This window comes from Echiichthys vipera (genome assembly GCF_963691815.1).
Source record: "Echiichthys vipera genome assembly, chromosome: 8".
In the NCBI taxonomy this organism is placed as follows: Eukaryota; Metazoa; Chordata; class Actinopteri; order Perciformes; family Trachinidae; genus Echiichthys; species Echiichthys vipera.
This window is the reverse complement of record NC_139833.1, coordinates 1,847,973-1,871,606: the sequence shown is the minus strand read 5'-3', so window position 1 is coordinate 1,871,606 and position 23,634 is coordinate 1,847,973. Positions and strand designations below refer to the sequence as shown.

The window sequence follows — 23,634 nt, the reverse complement described above, 5'->3', positions numbered from 1 at the left end:
AAATGTATTAATTAATTTTAAAAGAAATATAAAAAGATCTAACGCAACTATAAAATGAATAATAATAATAAATATATAAAATAAATCAAATTATAAATAAATTAAACATTATGAAAAATACAGAAATGAATAAACTGATGTCTTTTTCATGAAATGGTTTTTTAAAATAACTAAATTCCCCTTTTATTAAATTCCTTCTAAGTCATCACCACAAAAAATATAATAAAATATAAAAATATAAAATAAATAAAATATAAAAAAATCAAATAAAAGAAATATAAAAAATCCAATTTAAAAATATATAAAATATATAAATTATGATGAGTCTGGAAGTTTGGACAGAAACTGAAACTGTGGATTTTCAGTCTTTACGGTAAATCTCATTATTTTGTAACTGTGTGAGTTTTTTAATTATTAAGATTAATTTTCACTTAAAAGATTATTAAATATATTTGTTTGCTGTAAATCTGAGAAGTGAACAAATGAAAACCACGTCTTAAACGTTAAAACTTTATTTCTGTGGAATAAAAGAAAAACACAGACACCAGCAGCTTTAAGCATCATTTATATATAATACTTATATTTATTTACTTAAAGAATTAGTATTAACAAAGATATGCTGGTTACATTCTGATTTAAGCCCTTTTTGTTTTTAAAGAATTAAAATTAAACTAAGAAAAAAAAACCACCTTAAACGAAGAAACGAACAAAACGTTAAAAATCCACGAACAAACAGAAACTCTGCGTCTCGTTCAGCCGCGGCGACGCGTCCGTTATTTCCTTTAGTTCGATGCCGCCGCGCCTGAAAACGTCGTTCAGAGCGAACTCATGACGCCTCACACGTTCTGAGAGCGGATGAAGGTTAACGTTAGTTTTCATGTTAAACTCAAACACGGAGCTTCTGATGTTTTAAACATGTGAAACTGATGATTTCTGACTTAAAACTGTGATTTTTGTTTTACGACTGTTCTGAAATCTGTTGAAATATGCAAATGAGACGTTCGCAGAAAATCTACAAACAAACAAACAAAGTGAAGTAAATGTTTTCTTTCCACTCGTCTGACAGAAGACGCTTTAATGCTAAATTACATCTCTGTGGGCTTTAACCGCGCGTTCACACCAAGAACCATGAGGCGAGTTACGCGTCGCTTTCTCACATTTTTCATCATCATTCAGACCCCTGCTAGCATTAGCATTAGCATCACTTCCATTCAGCACAACAGCACAGTAGGCTGAGCCGGGGTTAGCTTCATTCGCAGGTAGCAGCCGAGGCGGCTAACTGAAGCTAACTGCAGCTAACTGAAGCTAACCCCGGCTCAGCCTACTCTGCTGTTGTGGTAAATGGAAGTGATGCTAATGCTAATGCTAGCAGGGGTCTGAACGCTTTTAAAAGAACAGAAATGAGCTCTCAGAGGAAGTGAGTCGTTGTGCTGTAGTGAGATCAGTCCGTCCGGGCGCGCTCCCACTATGCCTCCGTACCGTGCCCCAGCACGTTTCGTTGTGAGTGCAACCGTACCACGTCTAGGAGCGGCACGCTTGCCGTCCACGGGCCGTTTGGGAGAGGTGGGCTTTAGTAAAGCACGTTTACACGTGTACGAGCACGAGCGTGCGCACGTGTAAGAGCACGAGCGTGCACGCGTGCACACGCATACGAGCACGAGGCCTACGGCGGCTCTGAGGTCATTTCCTGTGCGCCTGTTGGGACGTAAAAAAAAGAAGGCGGGACCATGCGCGGACATTTCAAACAATGGCGGCCAAAGGTTCACGGCTCGTGCTGCATCACAATGAGTCCAAAAAGACCACAAAGTACCCTAAAGCACGGGGCACGGTATGGATGGACAGTGTGAGTGCACCCACAGTGATTTAACCTCCGTAGCTGCACAGGTGCTGCCGCTCTCCTGTAAATCAGACCGGGACACGCTTCACTCTGCACTGACGCCTTTCTTCTTCTACTTCTTCTGGAGTTTCCGGCAGAATAGATGCTTAAAGGCACGTCGCTGCCACCCACAGTTCAGAGTTATATCTGTTATATCCATAGCAACAGTCCGGTTTCCTGCAACAATGGCAGCTTTGTTGAGCCCGGTGAGCCCCTGGCTGTTTCAGGGAGAACTTTGATGACGCTCACCGTAATCTCAACGCTGTCACGGCACAGCTTCACGCGACGTGGCGATGAGGCAACGGCCGCTTTATCGCATCGCTCTTAATCGCTCGGAACGCATCACCCAAAGCGCCATCGCGTGTCACAGCGTCATTTACACTGATTTAGAACGGCAGCGTGGCGCTTTCATCGTTATTGGTGTGAACGCACGGCGAGAATCGACGGATTAATCGACAATAACAACAATCGCTGAGACCTGGAACAGCGTCCTATCAGAACGGATCAGAACTGTACAACAAAAACAAAGCCCAACAAATTTACAAATGTACAAAAAGAATTAAAACAACATGAAGAAAGAAAAATAAAACCCATCCAGCAGAGTCGCTGCGGATCTGACAGTTTATGAAGTCATCAAAGTCAAAATGTGCCGACTCAGTTAAGTGCAATCCACGGCGAAGTCGCCTCCTCCCTCAGGCGAGTACGAAGGACAGCTGCTGAGTGATCATCAACCGTTACACCGTCTGATACAGATGGACGGAGCTACAGGAGCGACAGTGAAGCCAGAAGAGCTCCTTAAAGACGTGTGATTGAATAGAAGTCAATGAGAAAATGAGCCTAAACTTCTCTCTTGGTTTCCTCAGTAAACATTTTCACGAGTTCATGTCTCAGTTTTAAGTCTTCTTCACTACAGCGTGATGTTCATTTAGTCAATTATGGTCCAATTAGAGTCACACAGACGCTTTAGGGCGGGGCTACACACCCACCTGTCAATCAGGATGGCGCTTTAGTGATGCGTTTCCACGGCAACTGTGGACATTAAACTAGAAAGGGTGAGTGTGTTTTTGGGTGTAAAAGTCTTATTGCAACATTTTGGTCGCCTCAAAATGTCTTGTTCAGCGCTGCTAAAAAAGCTAATGTTAGCTAGTTAGCACTAGCGTTAGATGTTAGCTTTAAAGTGTAATTCCGGCGTAAAATCCTCCCATTTTCGGGACTTACGTACATCGATTAAACCATTGTGTTGAGGCTGATTTCTGCTCTACGTTAGAGACGCATACGGATACAGACGCAGCCTTCTGTGCGTCCTCTGCGTCCATCTCCTCCGTATTTCTGTCCGTACCCTGAAAGCTCACGGATGCGTACAGATACGGAGCAAGGAGAGTCGCTAACAGCCAGACGTGGCTAACAGTGATTAGCTCGGGTCTTTTTTAACCACTAATGCTGCTGAAAATAACAGCAAACCTCTGCAGCAGCATGAGAAGAGTCCCTACACACACAACAAAGCAGCAACAGCGTAGTTAGTGAAGCCAGAGTTTATTAAAAGAGTGTTTTACCTACTGGCCCCTGTACCAGCTCCTCTCATAGTAAAGTCCATTACAGTGGAAGGAGCCCATTGCTGCTTTGTTTTGTGTGTAGGGACTCTTCTCATGCTGCTGCAGAGGTTTGCTGTTATTTTCAGCAGCATTAGTGGTTAAAAAAGACCTTTGAATGCCTTCACCGCACTGTCGAGCTAATCACTGTTAGCCACGTCTGGCTGTTAGCGACTCTCCTGGAGTGTGTGAAAAAAAAATCGGTTTCCAAAACACCCGTGTTGGCGTGGATTCGGCCTCAGACGAGAGCGTATCTGACGCATGAGATGATGGCGGTCTGAACACGGGGCCACACAGCGATGCGCATTAAGATGCCGCCGCTGCTCTTTAACAGCAGGACCCCTCTTGACCCGATTTGGACCTTTAAAGACCTCGAATGACCTTAAATGTTTTACTTAGAAGAGAGAAAAAGATCCATTTATCACACAAACACAACAACTTCCAACTAAATCATCATTTGCTAATTTATTTAAAAACAAAAGAGAGGTTGGGACGCCCCCGGATGGTCCCACGTTCAGGATCACATCATTATTGAAGCCGCGGTGAGGAGAGAGAGAGAGAGAGAGAGAGAGAGAGAGAGAGAGAGAGAGAGAGAGAGAGAGAGAGAGAGAGAGAGAGAGAGAGAGAGAGAGAGAGAGAGAGAGAGAGAGAGAGAGAGAGAGAGAGAGCGCCTCTTTAAACACACACAGGACTGAAACTCTTCACAGGAGACGCCGGGAAGAGAAACTCACGACCTGAAAAACGCCTTTTCAGTTCCTGCTTCAGCGGCGGATCACGGGGTCGCGGTCACACGCTGCGACTGTGGAAAGTTCTGCAGGATTAGTGGGAAAGGACGGAGACTGCAGAGAGGGGAACATCCTGCGGAGGGTTAACGCAGGAGCTGAGGAGGGGTGCGTGTGTGTTTGTGACACGCTGTGACCCCCTGACCTCGGGGCGGCGCGGGGGGGAAGAGTCTGTGACGGGAAACGACGGGAGCGAGCGTTTTCTCTTTCCAGTAAAAGCAGCTGGTGACAGAATGATGCAAGACGGAGGTTACAAGAGACAACACGAGCGCTCCCAACACTTCCTGATTATTGCGGTTCTGTTATTCACTGGAGAAGAGTCGTCTTTGTGAAGCGTCGCGTGATTTTTACATCAATGAGACTCATTTTTACCCCTTTTATGGACTAAACACCTCCTTTAAGTCGTTACAATGAGGAAGTTTCTCATTAAAATGACTTAGTATCTAAAAATATTCATGTATTAATACAAATTCATGATTTTGAGGCAGTTACTCACAACAATAACTTACAGGATATTGTGTTTTTTTTCAACTAATCGAGAAAATAATCAACATTTAAAGAAGTTGCAGCCCTTGTGGATTGTGTGCAGTGTTTAGGAGGAAGTGACTCCTTTAAATATGTTTCCATTGGTGTTTAAAATAAATCACGCGACAGCTGCAGAAGTAGTGTAACCGCTGTTCAACTCCCGCCAGACAGCACGGGGAAACAACGGCGCTCGAGAGGCAGGAAGTCAAACCGCGTTCAGGGTCAGGGAGACTCCAGATCACAGGTGGTTAAGCTCCTAAACGTTTGGCTTTTAAACAACTCAGACGTTTTCTAATTTGAGAGTCGGTGATTGAAGGCTCGTTCGAGTGAAAACAGACTTTCCAGGAAACTCTTTGTGTCCGTTTGTTGCTTGGTGTCATTTGTTTCCAGCTGTGATGAAGTCCCTGCTCTGCTCTGCTCTGTTCTGTTTTCACAGCCTGGTTTCATTAATAAATCACCTTTTTCCCACTCGTTCTAAAAAGGCACTAAGTGACGGCGAAGGCAAACGGGAGCTGAGAGAACGCACAAAAGCGCGTTTGCAGGAACAAACGGTCGCTGCGAGACTTCAGCTGATTTGTCAGAAGCAGCTACATCAGGTGACAGAAGTAGAAAAGCCGGCGTACGTTCTGTTATCTATAAAAATAAAATAAAAAGAAGCAGATCTCGACATTTTGCTGGAGACAAATTTACAAAAAAAGGGGCAGAAAAATACCAAAGTTTCTGTTACAAAAGACACGTTCGCTGTGAGACCTGAAGCACAGAGGAGAAGAGGAAGAAAGAAGCCCGAACTTTTGCTTTTCCCTGCAGAAATATGAAGAAGTCACCGTGTGGCGTTCATGGACATACGGTTAAAAAGGAAGACTGGGGAGAGAGCAGGAGAATTAGAGAGGAGGGGATGTTTGGGATCAGCACCGTTGAGTTCTGTAGTGAGTAAACGCGGCCGGGTGAAGAGTCAGAGCGAAAAGACGGAGCGGAGCGAGCAGAGAGGGAGTCGGACCGTCCCCGGAGCTCTGCTGCTCGCACACTTAACTCCACATTTCCTCGTCGCACGCCGCGTTCATGGGAAAACTCATCCCTGCTGGAGTTAGAGACAGAAATAAGATATTTTGGTTTGAAGTGAACTGATGAATTAATCCTCAGAGGTGGAATCCATCCCGCGGTGGAGCGTGATTCACCCGGGAGGAGAAAAGCAAACACAAAAAAGATCCTCCTCGCCGCGCGGACGAGGCTCGCTCCTCAGTCACTGCTGTCGTCTTCGTCGTCATCGTCCGACAGGTTGTTGAACTTCGACCCCAGCCGGCTGATGGAGTCCCGCGGCGCCAGGCCTCCCGACGCCAGCTGCACGTAGCAGTACTCGCACACACGGACGGGTTTGGACGACTGGCTCGGCAGGAGGTACTTCTTCTCCGAGCACGGCCCGCAGACCACGTAGCCGCACTTCCGGCAGTGGTGGCGGCGGCTGACCGGCGTGAACTTCACCTTCTGGCAGCGCATGCACACCGTCGCCTCCGAGTCGGGCACCCACACGGCGGCGTGCTCGCCCGTCGGGGCCTTGCCGCTCTTCTGCAGCAGGTCTCCCACGCACTTCCCTATGTGGTTCATCCACTCCGACTTCTCCGTGGCGGTGGCGGCGTAGACGGCGAAGGACTTGGTGGGCGTCTTGATGAGCCAGCCGTTGCGCAGGTCGCCCTCGTCCGGCACCGTGTCGATGGTGACGCTCTCCAGCGGGATGATGTGCTGCTTGTTGTACTTCTTCTTCTGGATGACGATGTTGCCGTAGACCAGGATGTCGTTGAAGAGGAAGAACTGCCGCGCCTTGGGCTTCTTGCGGCAGAGTTTGGTGAGGACGCCCTCGCCGATCAGCACGCGGCCGGGGATCGCCAGTGGCTGGCCCGCGGCGCCGAAGCAGCCCTCCACCACTGCGATCCGCTTGGAGTTGGCCTCGCTGTTCGCAAGCCGGTCCACCATCTTCACCTCACCTGGAGGAGACGAGAGAAAAGTGTGAGCAAAAACATTTTTATCAAGCTTTAAGGAAACAAATGAGTCAATATTCATTTATTTGGTCGATGGAAAGATTCAAAAACAGTCGACAAGACGCACAAAAACTCCGAGGTCTACGGAAAGATCTGGAAACAAAGCCACGCATCGCCATGACGTCATCAATGCGTGTGACGTGTTACGGCGTGATGACGTATAGGCAGCAAGAAGCATTCTCCGAGGCCCAGGTAGTGTGAGTACAAACGGGCCTGGAGGGGGGGACAAGGACCCTAAAGCACGGGGCACGGGACGGAGGCACAGTGGGAGGGCGCCCTAAGGCTTAAGGACGTATTTTCAGGAAATAGACACAGCCACGCGGGCGAGTAGTGTGTTGGAGTGTGAGGTCGGCGTGCTCTGCACATCTCCGAAGAAAAACCAGGCGTCTAGATTTTTGCAGTTTAAGAGGAAGAGTCAGAAAAAACACAATCCTGCTCTCAGTGTGCGTCCGCTTTGTAAATAAAGGTTTCAGTTTGAACGACTCCACTTCTGAAGCGTTCAATTCAATTATGAGAGAAGAGCAAACACCAGGAGGTCTCTCTTCCCCCGCTGCGACCATGATGGCGGCACATGGGCAGCCCACCCCCTCCAGCTTTTCTTACAGCACAGCGGAGGAGGTCAAGGGTCCCTGATGATGGGGGTGGAAATGTGCTGGAGCTCTCCGGCGAGCCCTGAAGGTCGAGAACCGCGCTGTGACCTCAGAAAGACGCTCACACACACACGATGACGGCGATGATACAGAAAACGGACGCAAACACAGGCCGTGCAGATGCAAACAGCCCCATTCTTTCATTCTCAACTCGATCAGATCCCCCAAAATATTACTTTTTTTAATAAAGCACTTAAATAAACTTCCACCACTGAATTTTAAACTTGATACGATGCTTTTCTGATACGTCAAATAAAAGAAAATTCACTCATAGATGGCAGAAGAGACATTTACAACAAGAGTTTAAGTTTCTCCACGGTGCACCTGAATGCACCATGACCGGAAATTATCTAGACCAGGTGTCTCAAGGTGATCCAGTGACGCTCGGCTGTGGCTGCAGTTTTTCATCCCAACCAAGCAAGAGCACACCTGATCCAACAAATGCACCTGTGTGAAGGCGACTCAGGAGGTTGAGTAAGTCGAGTCAGGTGCGTTCATGCACCTACATCTACCTTAAAGGTAGACGTTTGTAAAGGAGCACGCAGACGCCCACGTCAGTCAGTCGAGTCAGGTGTGTTCTTGCTTGGTTGGAATAAAAACCTGCAGCCACAGCGGAGCTTTACTGGATCACTTTGAGACATGTGATCTGGACATTACCTGGCGTGGCTGTACGTGTGATACGAACGCAGTTTAATCCCCGAGTGTGAGTACAGCTGCTCGTTTACCGGTGTATCCACGGAGCTGAACGGTGCGTCTTCATTAGGCCTGTCGCAATAAACCAATTAATCAATGAATCGCATGATAACTTTTAATGAGCCCGATAACTTTGCCAGCCGGGATTCGAACCAGGAACCCTCTTGCTGGGAGGTGACAGTGCTAACCACCAGAGCACCGTGCCGCTGGTTTATAACATGCATCAGCTAACGAGCAAAACAAACCTACAGTGAAGAAGATGAGGAGTTACACAAAAGGCACCAACGAAAACATCAGACTGGAGAGACGTCGGGCTTCATGGACGCGGTGCGATCCACGTCCTGCTCCCCTGACCCATGATGGGACAAGTGTCTTCAAACCGCAGGACTGAACTACTGTAGCTGACCTGGACCCTTGATTTCTTGCAGTTTTCAAAGTAAACCACAGCTAGACACCATGTTGATGAGCCCGCAGATGCCAGAGCAGCCTGGGTCCGGCCTCCCCAGTGATCTGCACACTAATCACCCAGAGAGGGAGCCAAGCTGAGAGCCCCGGAGAGGACGGAGGGGCTGCTGACATGTCAACCCTGTTAGCGAGGGCTCGTTGCCCACCGCCGAGGCAACTGGCCAACCGGCTCCCATCAGCCGACGGACGAGTGCACGGACGGGGGAAGGCTCCGGAGCGAGTGGGCGAGAGAGGCGTCAAACTCAGGCCGGAGGCTCAAACCCTGTGATCGTAACAGAGACCGAGTGTGACAGGAAACGCAACACGGAGAAAAAAGGGCTTTCTTTGCTCCGCAGAGACAAACGTCAGCAGGAAACAGGGAAAATGGGTCATGTGTTTGTTGTTTACGCCAAAACAAACATTTTGTTTATAAAATATAAATAATATTTCTACTTCCGACTTTATTTCCTTAAAATATTACGATTTTTTGTCACAATCTTCAACTTTACAGTTTAAATTAAATCAGGTATTTATATGTTAAATACTTCATAATTCATATAAACCATTTTCAAGTCCAGTCAATGTTAGTAAATATGACTAAGGGCGCACTCCCACTGTGCCTCCGTCCCGTGCCCCAGCACGTGTCACGGCTAAAGTCTGGTTCCTTTGACCAGTGTGAGTGCAACTGTACCACGTCTAGGAGCGGCACGCTTGCCGTCCACGGCCCGTTTGGGAGAGGTGGGCTTTAGTAAAGCACGTTTGCACGTGTACGAGCACGAGCGTGCGCACGTGTACGAGCACGAGGCCTACGGCGGTTCTGAGGTCATTTCCTGTGCGCCTGTTGGGACGTAGAAAAAAGAAGGAGGGACCATGCGTGGACATTTCAAACAATGGCGGTGAAAGGTTCACGTTGGTGTGATGCGGAGGTGGAGTGTTTACTGCAGATTTGGTCGATGAAAAGATTCAAAAACAGTCGACAAGACGCACAAAAACTCTGAGGTCTACGGAAAGATCTGGAAACAAAGCCACGCATCGCCATGACGTCATCAATGCGGGTGACGTGTTACGGCGTGATGACGTATAGGCAGCAAGAAGCATTCACCGAGGCCCAGGTAGTGTGAGTACAAACGGGCCTGGAGGGGGGGACAAGGACCCTAAAGCACCGGGCACGGGACAGACGCACAGTGGGAGTGGAAAAGGTGGCGTTTCAAATGTGATCTATAATCCAAAACGCAAAGATATTATATTTATTTAATGTCCTGCTGAAATGAGTCGACACACCTCTCTTTAATGCTTTAGTGTTTGCAGGTACTCTTCTTTTAAAGCAGCCAGAAAGGCCATAAAACACTCCCGTCTGCATGAAGAGCAAACAAAAGGGAAGTGCTGAATGGAAATTGGAGGAAAGGCAGAAAGTGAAAGGTCGTTCTTGTGCGCGGGCGGGTTAGTGCTCCTGAATGCCAAAGCGGTCCTGAGCCGCGCCGGGTCACAGGAACAGCTGTGGCTTCAGACGAGCCGCTGATTAATTCATTAGAAGCGTCGTCTGCTCTCTCAGCTGACGCGCTCCGATCGTTTACGGACCAGGACGGACTCGGATTAAATTAACCCGACGATAAAACGAGAGCGAAGCCGTGGGAACGAGGAGCTTTGTTCTGCGAGACAAAGGTTTCAGAGGAGCAGGAGACGGTTGAGAGGACGAGGTTCTTCACCTGAAAGAGCTGTAAAAACAAAAGTCTGCTGTTTCCTCCAGTTTGTGAAAGTCACTTTATTTTTATTTTTATTATTTAGTGTCGAAATATTACAACTGTAGACACAATGTTCTGACTTCCCCCCCCAAATTTTACGTAATTTTTGTCGCAATCTTCCGACTTTTTTCCTCAAAATATTACGACTTTTTTGTCACAGTTCTCCGACTTTTTCCTCAAATATTACAACTTTTTTGTCACAATCTTCCGACTTTTTCCCCTCAAATATTACAATTTTTTGTGTCACAATTTTTTTCGACTTTTTAAATATTACGTCGTTTTTGTCGCAATCTTCCGACTTTGTTTAAAAAACATTACGATTTTTTGTCACAATCTTCCGACTTTGTTTAAAAAACATTACGACTTTTGTCACAGTCTTCCGACTTTTTTCCTTAAAATATTCCAATTTTTTTGTCACAATTTTTCAACTTTTTAAATATTACAACGTTTTTGTCGCAATCTTCCGACTTTGTTTCAAAAAATATTACGACTTTATTCTCGAAATATTACGATTACAACTTTTTTGTCACAATCTTCCGACTTTGTTTAAAAAAATGTTACGACTTTTTTGTCACAATCTTCCGACTTTGTTTAAAAAAATGTTACGACTTTTTTGTCACAATCTTCCGACTTTGTTTAAAAAAATTTTACGACTTTTTTGTCACAATCTTCTGACTTTCTTCTCGAAATATTAACGACTTTTACCAAGCAACAAACTTACAATTTTGTTCTTTAACTGTTTAGCGAATAGCATGAACGGGTCAAACTTGTTAGGTAACGGTTCATTATTAACATCCTACGCTCCAGGTCTCTACGTATGTACGTCATATATTCACACTCCACGCATATAAATACAACATTTCCTGAAATAAATAAGTCGTAGTCGACACAAACAAATAAAGGCAGAGGGAAACAACGATGAATGAATAAACTCGGGGTGGTTCTCAAACATGAATACGAGCCTGCATCAAATAAATAAGTGTAAACTGAGGCCCGGTCACAGGAGGAAATGCGGTGTGTGTGTGTATCACAGAGTAAACGAAGGAATGTAAACAGGAAATATAATAAAAGCATGATATGAGCAATAAATCAGTGCACTGGTGATAAAACCTGTTGGTATCTACAGCGGGCGACTGTGTGAAGTTTGAAACCGTCTGAACTTTGCAGCCGTGAAGATAAAGAGTCACGCAGAACAACTTTCCTCCGTTTTTCATGATGCAACTTTATTCCATCAAATATTCCGACTTTTCCCTCAAAAAATTACGACTTTTTTGTTGCAATCTTCCGACGTTTTTCTGAAATATTAACACTTTTTGTTACATACGAGTTTTTGTTACAATCTTCTGACTTTGTCATAAAAAGTCGTAATATTTTTTGAAACAATCTCCCAACGTCTTTTTTTTCGTGAAATATTACGACTTTTTGTCATAATCTTCCAAATTTGTTTCAAGAAAATTACGACTTTTGTCACAGTCTTCCGACTTTTTCACCTCAAATACTACGACTTGTTTATGACAATCTCCCAACTTTTCGCGAAATATTACGACTTTTTTTGTCACAATCTTCGACTTTGTTTCAAAAAATATTCCGGCTTTTTTATGACAATCTCCCAACTTCTTTTTTCTAAAATATTACGACTTTTTTGTCACATTCTTCCAAATTTTTCCCTCAAAATTTTACGACATTTTTTGTCTGTCAGGTTTAAACCCGTCTGATCTTTGCAGCCGTGAAGTTAAAAAGAGTTACGCAGAACAACTTTCCTCCGTTTTTCATGATTTGACGACGTTAATATTCAAACTGGCGATTCGTCGACTCGGTGAATAACAAGAAGAGCGGATCACTCAGGACCGTTTAGTGTCTGAGACGTTTGTGAAAGGACACAAGAAGAAGTGGAGATGTGGGTTTTTTTACTCATGCGTTGTTCGACACACGTGGAAGAAAGAGAAGCGATGAGTCAGTCGCCAAAGGCCGAGAGCGATGATGACAGAGACGGGGAGAGAAGAGAGAGAGAGAGAGAGAGAGAGAGAAGAGAGAGAGAGAGCGTTTCTCTGTGAACAGAAGCCGCGAACAACAAGGACGCCATTTATCCTGAGGGGGTAACGTGAGGGCAGACGCCGTCGAGGCTGAGGCCATGTCAGCGTCCCTCCTCTGATGATGCGTTTAGGTTACAGATAACGTCACGTAGAGAGCGAGCTCCAGAGAATACACAGCGTTTCCCACAGGTTTATGCAAAACAATGAAAGGAAGCCGGGTTTTCATGTGTTTTCATGTGTAGGAGTGGAAACGTAAGCAAAATGACTTAAAACACATGCAAAATGACTAAAAACAGATGCAAAATGACAAGAAAATTAAGCAAAATTACTAAAAACAGATGCAAAATTACTTAAAACAGATGCAAAATGACTAAAAACAGATGCAAAATGACTAAAAACAGATGTAAAATGACTTAAAACAGATGCAAAATTACTAAAAACAGATGCAAAATTACTAAAAACAGATGCAAAATTACTAAAAACAGATGCGAAATGATGAGAAAATTAAGCAAAACAAGAAAATTAAGTTAAATGACTGAAACTTGAGCAAAAAAATAAATGAATAAATGATTAAATGCATGAATAAACGGTTTCCTGTTTTTCTTTATACATGTATCTATTATTTTATTTATTCATTTATTTATTTATTCATCCATTTATCTAGTTAATCCTGTGTTTATTTATACATTTATCTATTTTTTATTTATTCCTGCATTCATGCATTTATTTATCTATTCATTCCTGTATTAACTTATACATTTATTTATTTATACATATATTTATACATTTATTTATTTATACATTTATTAATGCATTTATTACATGTATCTATTTGATTTATTTATGTATTCCTGTATTCATGCATTTATTTACTTATTTATTGCTGTATTTATTTATTTATGCATTCATTTGAATATTATTAATGTTGAGAGTTTAACAGATTATTGTCAGATTGTTCAGTGAAAGGTTCTGGAAAAAGAAAAATGACAACGACTACATTTCATGTTTCTATGTGACGTCACGTCCTCACGCTTTCCTCAACTCTGAGTGTTTCTGCTGCACAATCACTGAACGCTAACGTAGGCAGGTCTGGGCACTGCACTGTTTCTTTATTCTTTGTAGAATACAGCTTCAAACCTTCCTGAACCAGGCGTGCACGAACAAAAGCCCCGACTCCAACAGACCTGAGCTTATTAGGCCGCATCAAAAGTGCAGCCGACCCGAACGGACCCTGAAGACGCCAGAACCTCCAGAACCTGCAGAGGCTGTTCATTAAAACAGCCGTGGGTAAAGAGAAGCAGCGACAGCGTGGCTACACACGGGTTTCCCCTGCTGCTGCTGCTCTGGTGTGAAAGGGGAACAAAGGATCATTAAGGTCCACAGTGTCAGGACGCCCACTGACACCAGCGTCCCGTCGACCGTGCGCAGGATCAGACGGCCGCGTGTGTGAGAGCATGAACGCAGATAAAAGGATTGTGGGTTAATCTGCTGTGAGAGGTGATGGCGTGTAAACTGAACCAATGCTCCCGCCTGTTAGCTCGCCATGAAACTTTACACAACACCTGACATCACAAACACAAACATGGGGTCGCACTGGAAACAGGAAGTTAACTGCACCTGTTGCTCAACACACTAAAGCCGTGACTGCGTCGGTGCACTTTGGTCTCTTAGTCCAGATAACAAAGGCTCTTATCGTTTAAACAGTTTCACACCGACGTACAGGACCTTTTATAAACATATGATGACCTTTTATCTCTAAATATTACGACTTTTCTCTGGACAGCGTTTTCGTTTCGTCTCGTCTAGTTTTCGTCACCTGATAAAAGTTAGTTGACGACGATATTTCGTCATTTTCGTTGACGAAAGCGACACTAGGAGCCAGTTGAGGTGGTTCAGGATCATCTGGTAAGGATGAACCCTGGGCGCCTCCCTAGGGAGGTGTTCCAGGCCCGTCCAGCTGGGAGGAGGCCTCGGGGAAGACCCAGGACCAGGTGGAGAGATTAGATCTCCACACTGGCCTGGGAACGCCTCAGGATCCCCCAGTTAGAGCTGGTTAATGTGGCCCGGGAAAGGGAAGTTTGGGGTCCCCTGCTAAAGCTGCTGCCCCTGAGACCCGACCCCGGATAAGAGGCTGAAGATGAGATGAGATGAACACTTTCTTCCCAAAGAATTTCCTCAAATTATTACGACTTTTTTCCTTAAAATCAGCAAAAAAAATGAAAGGAAGCCTGGTTTTCATGTGTTTTCATGCGTAGGAGTGGAAACTTAAGCAAAATGACGAGAAAATTAAGCAAAATGACGAAAAAATTAAGCAAAATTACTTAAAATTGTACAACTTTTTCCCCAAAATGTTGCAACATCTTCTGACATTTCCATCTAAATATTCCGACTTTTTTGTCACAATCTTCTGAATTTTTCCCTCGAATTATCACGTTTCTGTCACGATCTTCTGACTGATTTTCTCAAAATATTGACCAAAGTCAATGAGAAAAATATTGAGCCTACAGCCGATGTTACACCTGCAGGACAGTCTACAGAGTATCACTCCAACGTGAATTTTAACAAGGACAAAGGTCGCTCATCTAGGACGTCTCCTGCTAAATAAGGACTCATATAACTCTGTAGTTCTTTGCTTTAACTCTGGCGTTAATAAGCCACTTCCTGGATTAGTGAACTGACAAAAGACGCAGGTTTTCCCCTCTACAAGGACCAGTTTCCACCCTCGCTCAGACACAGAAAACACTTTTCTCTCTCGTCACATAAACGCTCTCACGGCTCTCACAGGGGAGGAAATCAAAGGCTGTTGCAGGGCGATAATCAGAGTAATGACAGACCGGGTTAAAGGACAGCTCAGCTACACCAACACATCCATTTCTTCATCCACCCAAACAGCCCATCCGCGCTCTTATTGTGAAATGCCAGGCTTGAGTGTGTGTAATAACGGCCGCACAAAGGGAATAGTGATTACACAAGTTAATATATCCTCCGAGGGGAAAACGGCTCAATAACAAACAAACAACAAAGACAAACGTTTGCAAAAGATAAAGTTAAATAAACATTTCTCGGAGGCAAAGAGCAAAAATGGGCGTTAACTCTGTGAGCACGCAAAAGCTTTTTAAGACGCAGATGAGTTCCCAGCGGTCGCTCCCTCCTCACACACACTAACCAGCACTATGATTAAACTCTTCCCCTTAAAGTTACACGCTGACATCAGCACAAACGTGACCAACACAAGGGAGTGAAGCTAAGTTTAGTTTTGGAGTGATTCTGAGTGAGAGGAGATTTCACCGCGCACACACACACGACAGTTGCTTCCAACGCACAGCAGTAGCCGGGTTAAACGACTAATCAGAACACGGCTTTTTCTTCTGGTCCTTTTGTCACGATAACTTATGTGCTAAAGTGCCCTCCAGGAGCCAAAACGTGTGCTAAAGTGCCCTCCAGGAGCCAAAACGTGTGCTAAAGTGCCCTCCAGGAGCCAAAACGTGTGCTAAAGTGCCCTCCAGGAGCCAAAACGTGTGCTAAAGTGCCCTCCAGGAGCCAAAACGTGTGCTAAAGTGCCCTCCAGGTGCCAAAACGTGTGCTAAAGTGCCCCCCAGGAGCCAAAACGTGTGCTAAAGTATCGTCTAGGAGCCAAAACGTGTGCTTAAGTGTCCTCTAGGAGCCAAAACGTGTGCTAAAGTGTCCTCTAGGAGCATAAACGTGTGCTAAAGTGTCCTCTAGGAACATAAACGTGTGCTAAAGTGTCCTCTAGGAGCATAAACATGTGCTTAAGTGTCCTCTAGGAGCCAGAACGTGTGCTAAAGTGCCCTCCAGGAGCATAAACGTGTGCTAAAGTGCCCTCCAGGAGCCTAAACGTGTGCTAAAGTGTCCTCCAGGAGCCTAAACGTGTGCTAAAGTGTCCTCTAGGAGCCTAAACGTGTGCTAAAGTGTCCTCTAGGAGCCTAAACGTGTGTTAAAGTGTACAGTACATTTAGTGAAGGGTTTCTCGTTTGCACGTCCCCATTTGCGTTTGTTCTGAATGAACACTTGTGTCCGTCCTGGGTTTGAGCGTTTTGTAGAAACTGGAAATAATAACTGAAAAAACACCTTTTTTTTGTATCCTGACATCAACATTCAGGCTGTAGCTTCTCCACAGTCATTCATTACCTTTAGGACCGACTTTATAGCCTCCAGTTGTTTCTCTTCTGTTTGAATTGAACAGGAGTCGATGCTTTTACAAATATTTGTTCCCATGGTGCAAACACAAACTCGCTGACTCAACCAAACACAAGAAAGGGCAGAAAACGTCCCAGCTAAAGTCAGATCTCACACTTCCCCTCTACCTGTTTGGTTTGTTTGCATTGGAAACGGCTGAACGGTCGATCTGCTGCACACGTGAGTTCAGCAGAACGAGGGAAACAGATGGAGGTCTGTCTGCGGCACATTCCTGCAGAAACTCCATCCCGTCACTCCTTCTTCTTTACGACGCAGCGACAGCACTGAGCTACGAGCTGGGCCACTTCAGGCTGTTAATGTGTGTTAAGTGCCCTCCAGGAGCCAAAACATGTGCTTAAGTGCCCTCCAGGAGCCAAAACGTGCATTAAAGTGTCCTCTAGGAGCCAAAACGTGTGTTAAAGTGTCCTCTAGGGGCCACAACGTGTGCTAAAGTGTCCTCTAGGAGACAAAACATGTGCTAAAGTGCCCTCTAGCAGCCAAAACATGTGCTAAAGTGCCCTCTAGGAGCCAAAATGTGTGCTAAAGTGTCCTCTAGGAGCCAAAACGTGTGCAAAAGTGTCCTCTAGGAGCATAAAGGTGTGCTAAAGTGTCCTCTAGGAGCCAAAACGTCCTCTAGGAGCCAAAACGTGTGCAAAACTGTTTCATTTCAGACATAATTTAAATACTTGTATTCATTATTATTGTTGTTTAATGACTTAAATAACCTTTTAGCTGAGGTTGAACAGATTTTAGGGGGATGAAGATGCTCCAGGAAATTACATCACAATAACAAAGTACCACTGAAGGCACTGGAGGAGCGTTCGAAGGGTTAAGCTACAAGGTGGTAAAACTCTGCGTTACAGCTCAGACTGATCAAACTCCTGGTTTCCTAATGATGTGCATGATCGGCTTCAGTAAATCTTCACACGTGTAGTCTCTGTTTGTGGTGCGGCTGCCACAGCAGAGTCTGTGTACGTTAAAAACACTGGATGAACTCTACAGGATCCAGTCGGTATATTTACAGAGAAACAAGACACATCTCTGTGGTTACGGCTGAAGATCGCACAGAGTGATTCTACTGGAATCCAGTGCGTGCTTGAACGTGCACTTGACTAATCAGTTACCTAGATTGTCTGACTCATACGTTTAATCTGTTTGAACTTGTGTAAATGGCTGATTTCACCCTTCCTGATCGCTGAGACTGAAGACAGAAGTGAGTTCAGGCCTGGATGATTTCCTGCACTTTCACTCTGCTTCTTACAGTAATAATGCTCAAGACATGTTTGCATCCAGAGAGCAATTTGTTTGGGCACCAACAGTGGTGTGCACAGGGGGGAAGCGTGTGCTAAAGTGTCCTCTAGGAGCCGAAACGTGTGCTAAAGTGTCCCCTAGGTGCCTAAACGTGTGCTAAAGTGTCCTCTAGGAGCCAAAACATGTGCTAAATTGTCATCTAGGAGCCAAAACGTGTGCTAAAGTGTCTTCTAGGAGACAAAACGGGTGCTCAAGTGCCCTCAAAGAAGCCTAAACGTGTGCTAAAGTGTCCTCTAGGAGCCAAAATGTGTGCTAAAGTGTCTTCTAGGAAACAAAACATGTGCTAAAGTGTCCTCTAGGAGCATAAACATGTGCTAAAGTGTCCTCTAGGAGCCAAAACTTGTGCTAAAGTGCACTCTAGGAGCCAAAACGTGTGCTAAAGTGTCCTCTAGGAGCATAAACGTGTGCTAAAGTGTCCTCTAGGAGCATAAACGTGTGTTAAAGTGTCCTCTAGGAGCATAAACGTGTGTTAAAGTGTCCTCTAGGAGCATAAACGTGTGTTAAAGTGCCCTCTAGGAGACAAAACGTGTGCTAAAGTGTCCTCTAGGAGACAAAACGGGTGCTCAAGTGCCCTCAAAGAAGCCTAAACGTGTGCTAAAGTGTCCTCTAGGAGCATAAACATGTGCTAAAGTGCCCTCTAGGAGACAAAACGTGTGCTAAAGTGTCCTCTAGGAGCCTTAACGTGCGCGAAAGGGCCCTCTTCAGTGGCCAGGGTGCGCTATATGTGCCCTTATTAATAGAATTGACAAGAGAGTTTTTCTTATACAAATACCAGTATCAGAAATTCCTCCAGTGAAGAGTTTCTTTGAAAACTAGATCCAACATTAAAGCGCCTCGTTAACGCTAAAGGTCTGAACGCAGCGCTCTGTGTCACTGCAGCCGACGCGCCGACAGTTAAGTGTCAAACGCTGCACAGGAGGAAAAACAGAGAAGTGAGACTCTGACTTACTATGAAACCAGAGTGTGTTAAATAAATGTTGAGTAATGTTAGTGTGTGGCCAGATATCAAAATGAGAAGTGTGGCTGCAGAGAGTACATAGAGGGACACACCACTGTCCCTAAAAATCTACTTTAAAGTTCTTTATTTTATCTATATTTTATCCCCGGTCCGTACTCAGTATCAGCTCAGAACTATGTTTGTGTGTTTATTTAGTGAAATCTGCTGAACAAACGCTCCCAACTCTGTTTACAGGGATTAACCCTTTAAAAACGGAGCTGCCGCGGGCAGTTGTTGTTCAGATGGTCCTGTATAAAACACACATAAGCTAAGGGCTCACTCCCACTGTTCCTCCGTACCGTGCCCCAGCACGCTTCACGGCTAAAGTCTGGTTCCTTTGAGCAGTGTGAGTGCAACCGTGCCACGTCTAGGAGCGGCACGCTTACCGTCCACGGCCCGTTTGGGAGAGGTGGGCTTTAGTAAAGCACGTTTGCACGTGTACGAGCACAAACAAATGTGTGCTAAAGTGTCCTCTAGGAGCATAAACCTGTGTTAAAGTGTCCTCTAGGAGCATAAACCTGTGTTAAAGTGTCCTCTAGGAGCATAAACGTGTGTTAAAGTGTCCTCTAGGAGCATAAACGTGTGCTAAAGTGTCCTCTAGGAGCATAAACGTGTGCTAAAGTGTCCTCTAGGAGCATAAACGTTTGTTAAAGTGTCCTCTAGGAGCATTAACGTGTGCTCAAGTGTCCTCTAGGAGCATTAACGTGTGCTAAAGTGTCCTCTAGGTGCATTAACGTGTGCTAAAGTGTCCTCTAGGAGCATAAACGTGTGCTAAAGTGTCCTCTAGGAGCCTAAATGTGTGTTAAAGTGTCCTCTAGGAGCCTAAACGTGTGTTAAAGTGTCCTCTAGGAGCATAAACGTGTGCTAAAGTGTCCTCTAGGAGCATAAACGTGTGTTAAAGTGTCCTCTAGGAGCATAAACGTGTGTTAAAGTGTCCTCTAGGAGCATAAACGTGTGTTAAAGTGTCCTCTAGGAGCATAAACGTGTGTTAAAGTGTCCTCTAGGAGCCAAAACGTCTTGAAGTGCGTGAGCTGAATATCGTGACATATATCGTATCATGAGTTAAATATCGTATCGTGAGATCGGTGGATCGTTGCAGCCCTGTGTCCCTAGTCCCTGTGTTTCCACACCTGTGAAGTGCCTGACGTGTCACAAAGGAAGTGACCTGCTCTTCTTATGCTTCTAATCTGCGTCCATTTATAAAGGAGACATGCTGGATTATGTGCTGTTAGATTACAGGAACCCGACCTGACATCCTGCTGCTCCCACAGTGAAGGGGGAGGGGGGAGATTACCTGTCAGGTGGTGAGTTTCCTTCGGCCTCTCCCTCTTTAGCTCTGGAAGAACGAGTTTAGCAACGCTTAAAGACACAGAGAGCAGGAAGACGCCTCAGTAGGAAACTCGCCGCCTCATCCGACAGCTGGAGCGGCTGATTAATCCCAATGAACAGCTGATTACAGCCAAAACAAAAGTGCGTGTTGTAATTTAATCTGCTCTGGGACAGGAAATGGAAAGTGACAGGTTCCTTTCCTGGGAGCCGCACACACCGGAGGTTCCCTCTTACTTCTTTACTTACATCCGACTAAGCTCACGGTGATGTCCCGCCCAGGAAACTGAGGGCGCCCTCCCACTGTGCCTCCGTCCCGTGCCCCGTGCTTTAGGGTCCTTGTCCCCCCCTCCAGGCCCGTTTGTACTCACACTACCTGGGCCTCGGAGAATGCTTCTTGCTGCCTATACGTCATCACGCCGTAACACGTCACACGCATTGATGACGTCATGGCGATACGTGGCTTTGTTTCCAGATCTTTCCGTAGACCTCAGAGTTTTTGTGCGTCTTGTCGACTGTTTTTGAATCTTTTCATCGACCAAATCTGCAGTAAACACTCCACCTCCGCATCACACCAACGTGAACCTTTCACCGCCATTGTTTGAAATGTCCGCGCATGGTCCCTCCTTCTTTTTTCTACGTCCCAACAGGCGCACAGGAAATGACCTCAGAACCACCGTAGGCCTCGCGCTCGTACACGTGCGCACGCTCGTGCTCGTACACGTGCAAACGTGCTTTACTAAAGCCCACCTCTCCCAAACGTGCCGTGGACGACAAGCGTGCTGCTCCTAGGCGCGGTACGGCTGCACTCAACTCTACTTCCTCCACCTTGAGCACAATTATATTTTGCACTTTAAACTGAAGTTTTCAAAAACAGGGTTTAGAAAAACGCTTCATTGCAACTGAGACATGAGATGAACTTTATGGGAAAAGCATAAATATATAAAATACTTAAATACAAAGAGTCAGAATCCACAGAGAGCCACTAAACAACAGAAAAGGCTGTTTCTGACCGTCAACATGTGAAGATTATTATTATTACTGTTGTTTTATGCTGATTTAAATCATTTAAAGTGTAATATCTTTGTGTTTCTGGGACGCTGAAATCACCTTGGTCTCACTAAAACGTTTAGTTGGTTAAATAATCAACAAGTTAATGGTTAAATTAAAGAAACCGTGACTTTCAGGCGCTGACGGACACAAATCTACAGACAGAGAAATGATCAGAGGCGAGTTATTGGACGTAAACGGATGAAAAGCTTAAAATCATCATCAGCAGCAGCAGCAGCAGCAGACGCCACGTGTTGAACTTTGACCTTAAAAATCCACAAACACAAGAACTGAGAATATTTAGACTGATGTAAAAACACTGAAGTTTACTCTTCACATTATAATTAAATCTTATTTTAATTTACTTTACTTTCACTCACTAATCCACTCAAATATAGTACTTTACTACAATGTTGAATATATCTATTTATTTATTAATATATAAATATATTTTAGGGGTTTTCAGGAGGTTGTGGCACATCGTCATGTTTGATTCAATTTATTTTATTAAATATTTTTACATATTAATATGTTTTCAGTAGGTTGTTAAAATAGTTTGTTATTTATTTTTGATGTATTATATATTTACATATATGTATTTTTATTTATTTATATATATATATTTTTTTTTAATCTTTTATCTAAAGTTCAAGAAAATAAAAGAAATTAAGAGAAATAAATTAAAGTTCAGTAAATTTGTGATGTTTTAACGAGTTATTGCCTTTTTTTGGAGATTTAACGACTGAAATATGTTGAATATATTTTTCTATTTTGGTTTTATTCATTTTTATTCACAGTCAGTGTTTTAATAATCATTCAGCCCTAATTACAACATAATTATTTTGTATTTAAATACACATTTTATGCATTTATCTTATTTGTTTAGTTGTATTTCCGTTGAAATATAAATGTAAAATCCGAGATAATGCTCTTTTACAGGATAATAAAAACTAACTTTAATAAACGCCTGATGTTTGTGAAGTCTGTGACTCCAACAGAAAAACAAACTTCCTCTTTTTGTGGTGAAAGTTTCACCAACAGGAAAGATTCACTTCCACAAAGATCTCAGATGAGAAAGTCACCTGTCACCTGTTCACAGCGACGCACAGGTGTGTGTTCACAGCTCCAGGAAACATTACACGACTCAAACAGATGCAGAATTACTAAAACAACATAAAATGACTAAAAACAGATGCAAAACAACTAAAAATAAATATAACATTTCTAAAAATAGACACGTAAACTCTGGTGCATGATATATAAATATCCATCCATCCAGTAATATCATTTAAATTTAGAAGTCATCTCAATGAAATCTATTTTTGGGTTATATCTTGAAATACGAGTTATTATTGTACGAGTACACTCACATAAAAGGTGGTGGGTGAAAAAAACCACTAAAGAATACTCATAAAATGACAGAAAATAGACGCAAAATGACTCTAAATAAACATAAAATAACGCAAATAGACGCAAAATGACTAAAAATAAACATGAAATAACTCAAAAACAAACATGAAATAACTCAAAAACAAACATAAAATTACTTAAAATAGAGACATAATGACTATCGTAAAATCGGGCGGATGAATACATATAATATATAATATTTAACATCATTTTGTGGTTACACCATTTGACATTTTTGGGTCAATTTGCTATTTTTTTTAATCCTTTTTGTAGTTTAAGTCCATTTTCCTGCTACTTTTGCCCTTTTACTACAGAAACAGTGTAAATGCAGGACTTTGACTCGTCACAGAGCATTTACACACTGATAAAATTATACTTTTAGTTTAATAAAATCTCTTTTTAGTTATTAAGGTGCTAAAATAACAATAAAGAATCCTGAATCCCACTTTTCAAGTTGTGTCTCAACTTTTGCTGTCAGCTGTTAGCATGTCAGTTAGCCACGTTAGCACCGGAGTTAGCATCCAAAAGCTCGTTTGTTTGTATTTAATGCTGCTTTAACTCAACTGTGTGGGTCCGTGATTAACTAACAAACACATTTAAGCGTCTTTAACGCGAAGTTTACTCACGTAAAGATGCGTAAACACGAGCTTTAGCGCGGCTAACTGCGCTAGCATGTGTTAGCACGGACGCGTGGAGTTCAGGGTTAGCTCGTTTTTAGCATCATGACACTTTGAAAAGAGTAGAAAGTACAAACCCCGGTTCCTCTCGCGTACTCCGGGAACTTTGACCGGGACTCGGAGCTCGGTTGTAATCCAGATAATGTCGGTAAAGCAGAGCCTCCCCCCTCCAGAGACCGCTGAGTCCGCAGACAGCGACCGCAGCTGGAAACTCCGCCCGCCGCCGAGGCTCCGCCCGCGGCTGAAGGCTCCGCCCGCCGCCGCCGCCGCCGCTGCCCCGCGAACACAACAACAACATG

General features: G+C 44.1%; 1 protein-coding gene across 1 annotated transcript; it reads right to left on the bottom strand.

The window, feature by feature from the left end:
• Positions 1-566: 566 nt before the first annotated feature.
• On the bottom strand, positions 567-23,541 carry plekhf2 (pleckstrin homology domain containing, family F (with FYVE domain) member 2). Its single transcript, XM_083918829.1, has 2 exons — positions 23,413-23,541; positions 567-6,751 (listed from the first exon to the last, which is right to left on the bottom strand). The coding sequence occupies exon 2, from the start codon at positions 6,738-6,740 to the stop codon at positions 6,009-6,011; it is 732 nt and encodes a 243-aa protein (XP_083774955.1). The 5' UTR covers positions 6,741-6,751; positions 23,413-23,541; the 3' UTR covers positions 567-6,008.
• Between the last annotated feature and the right edge of the window lie 93 nt (positions 23,542-23,634).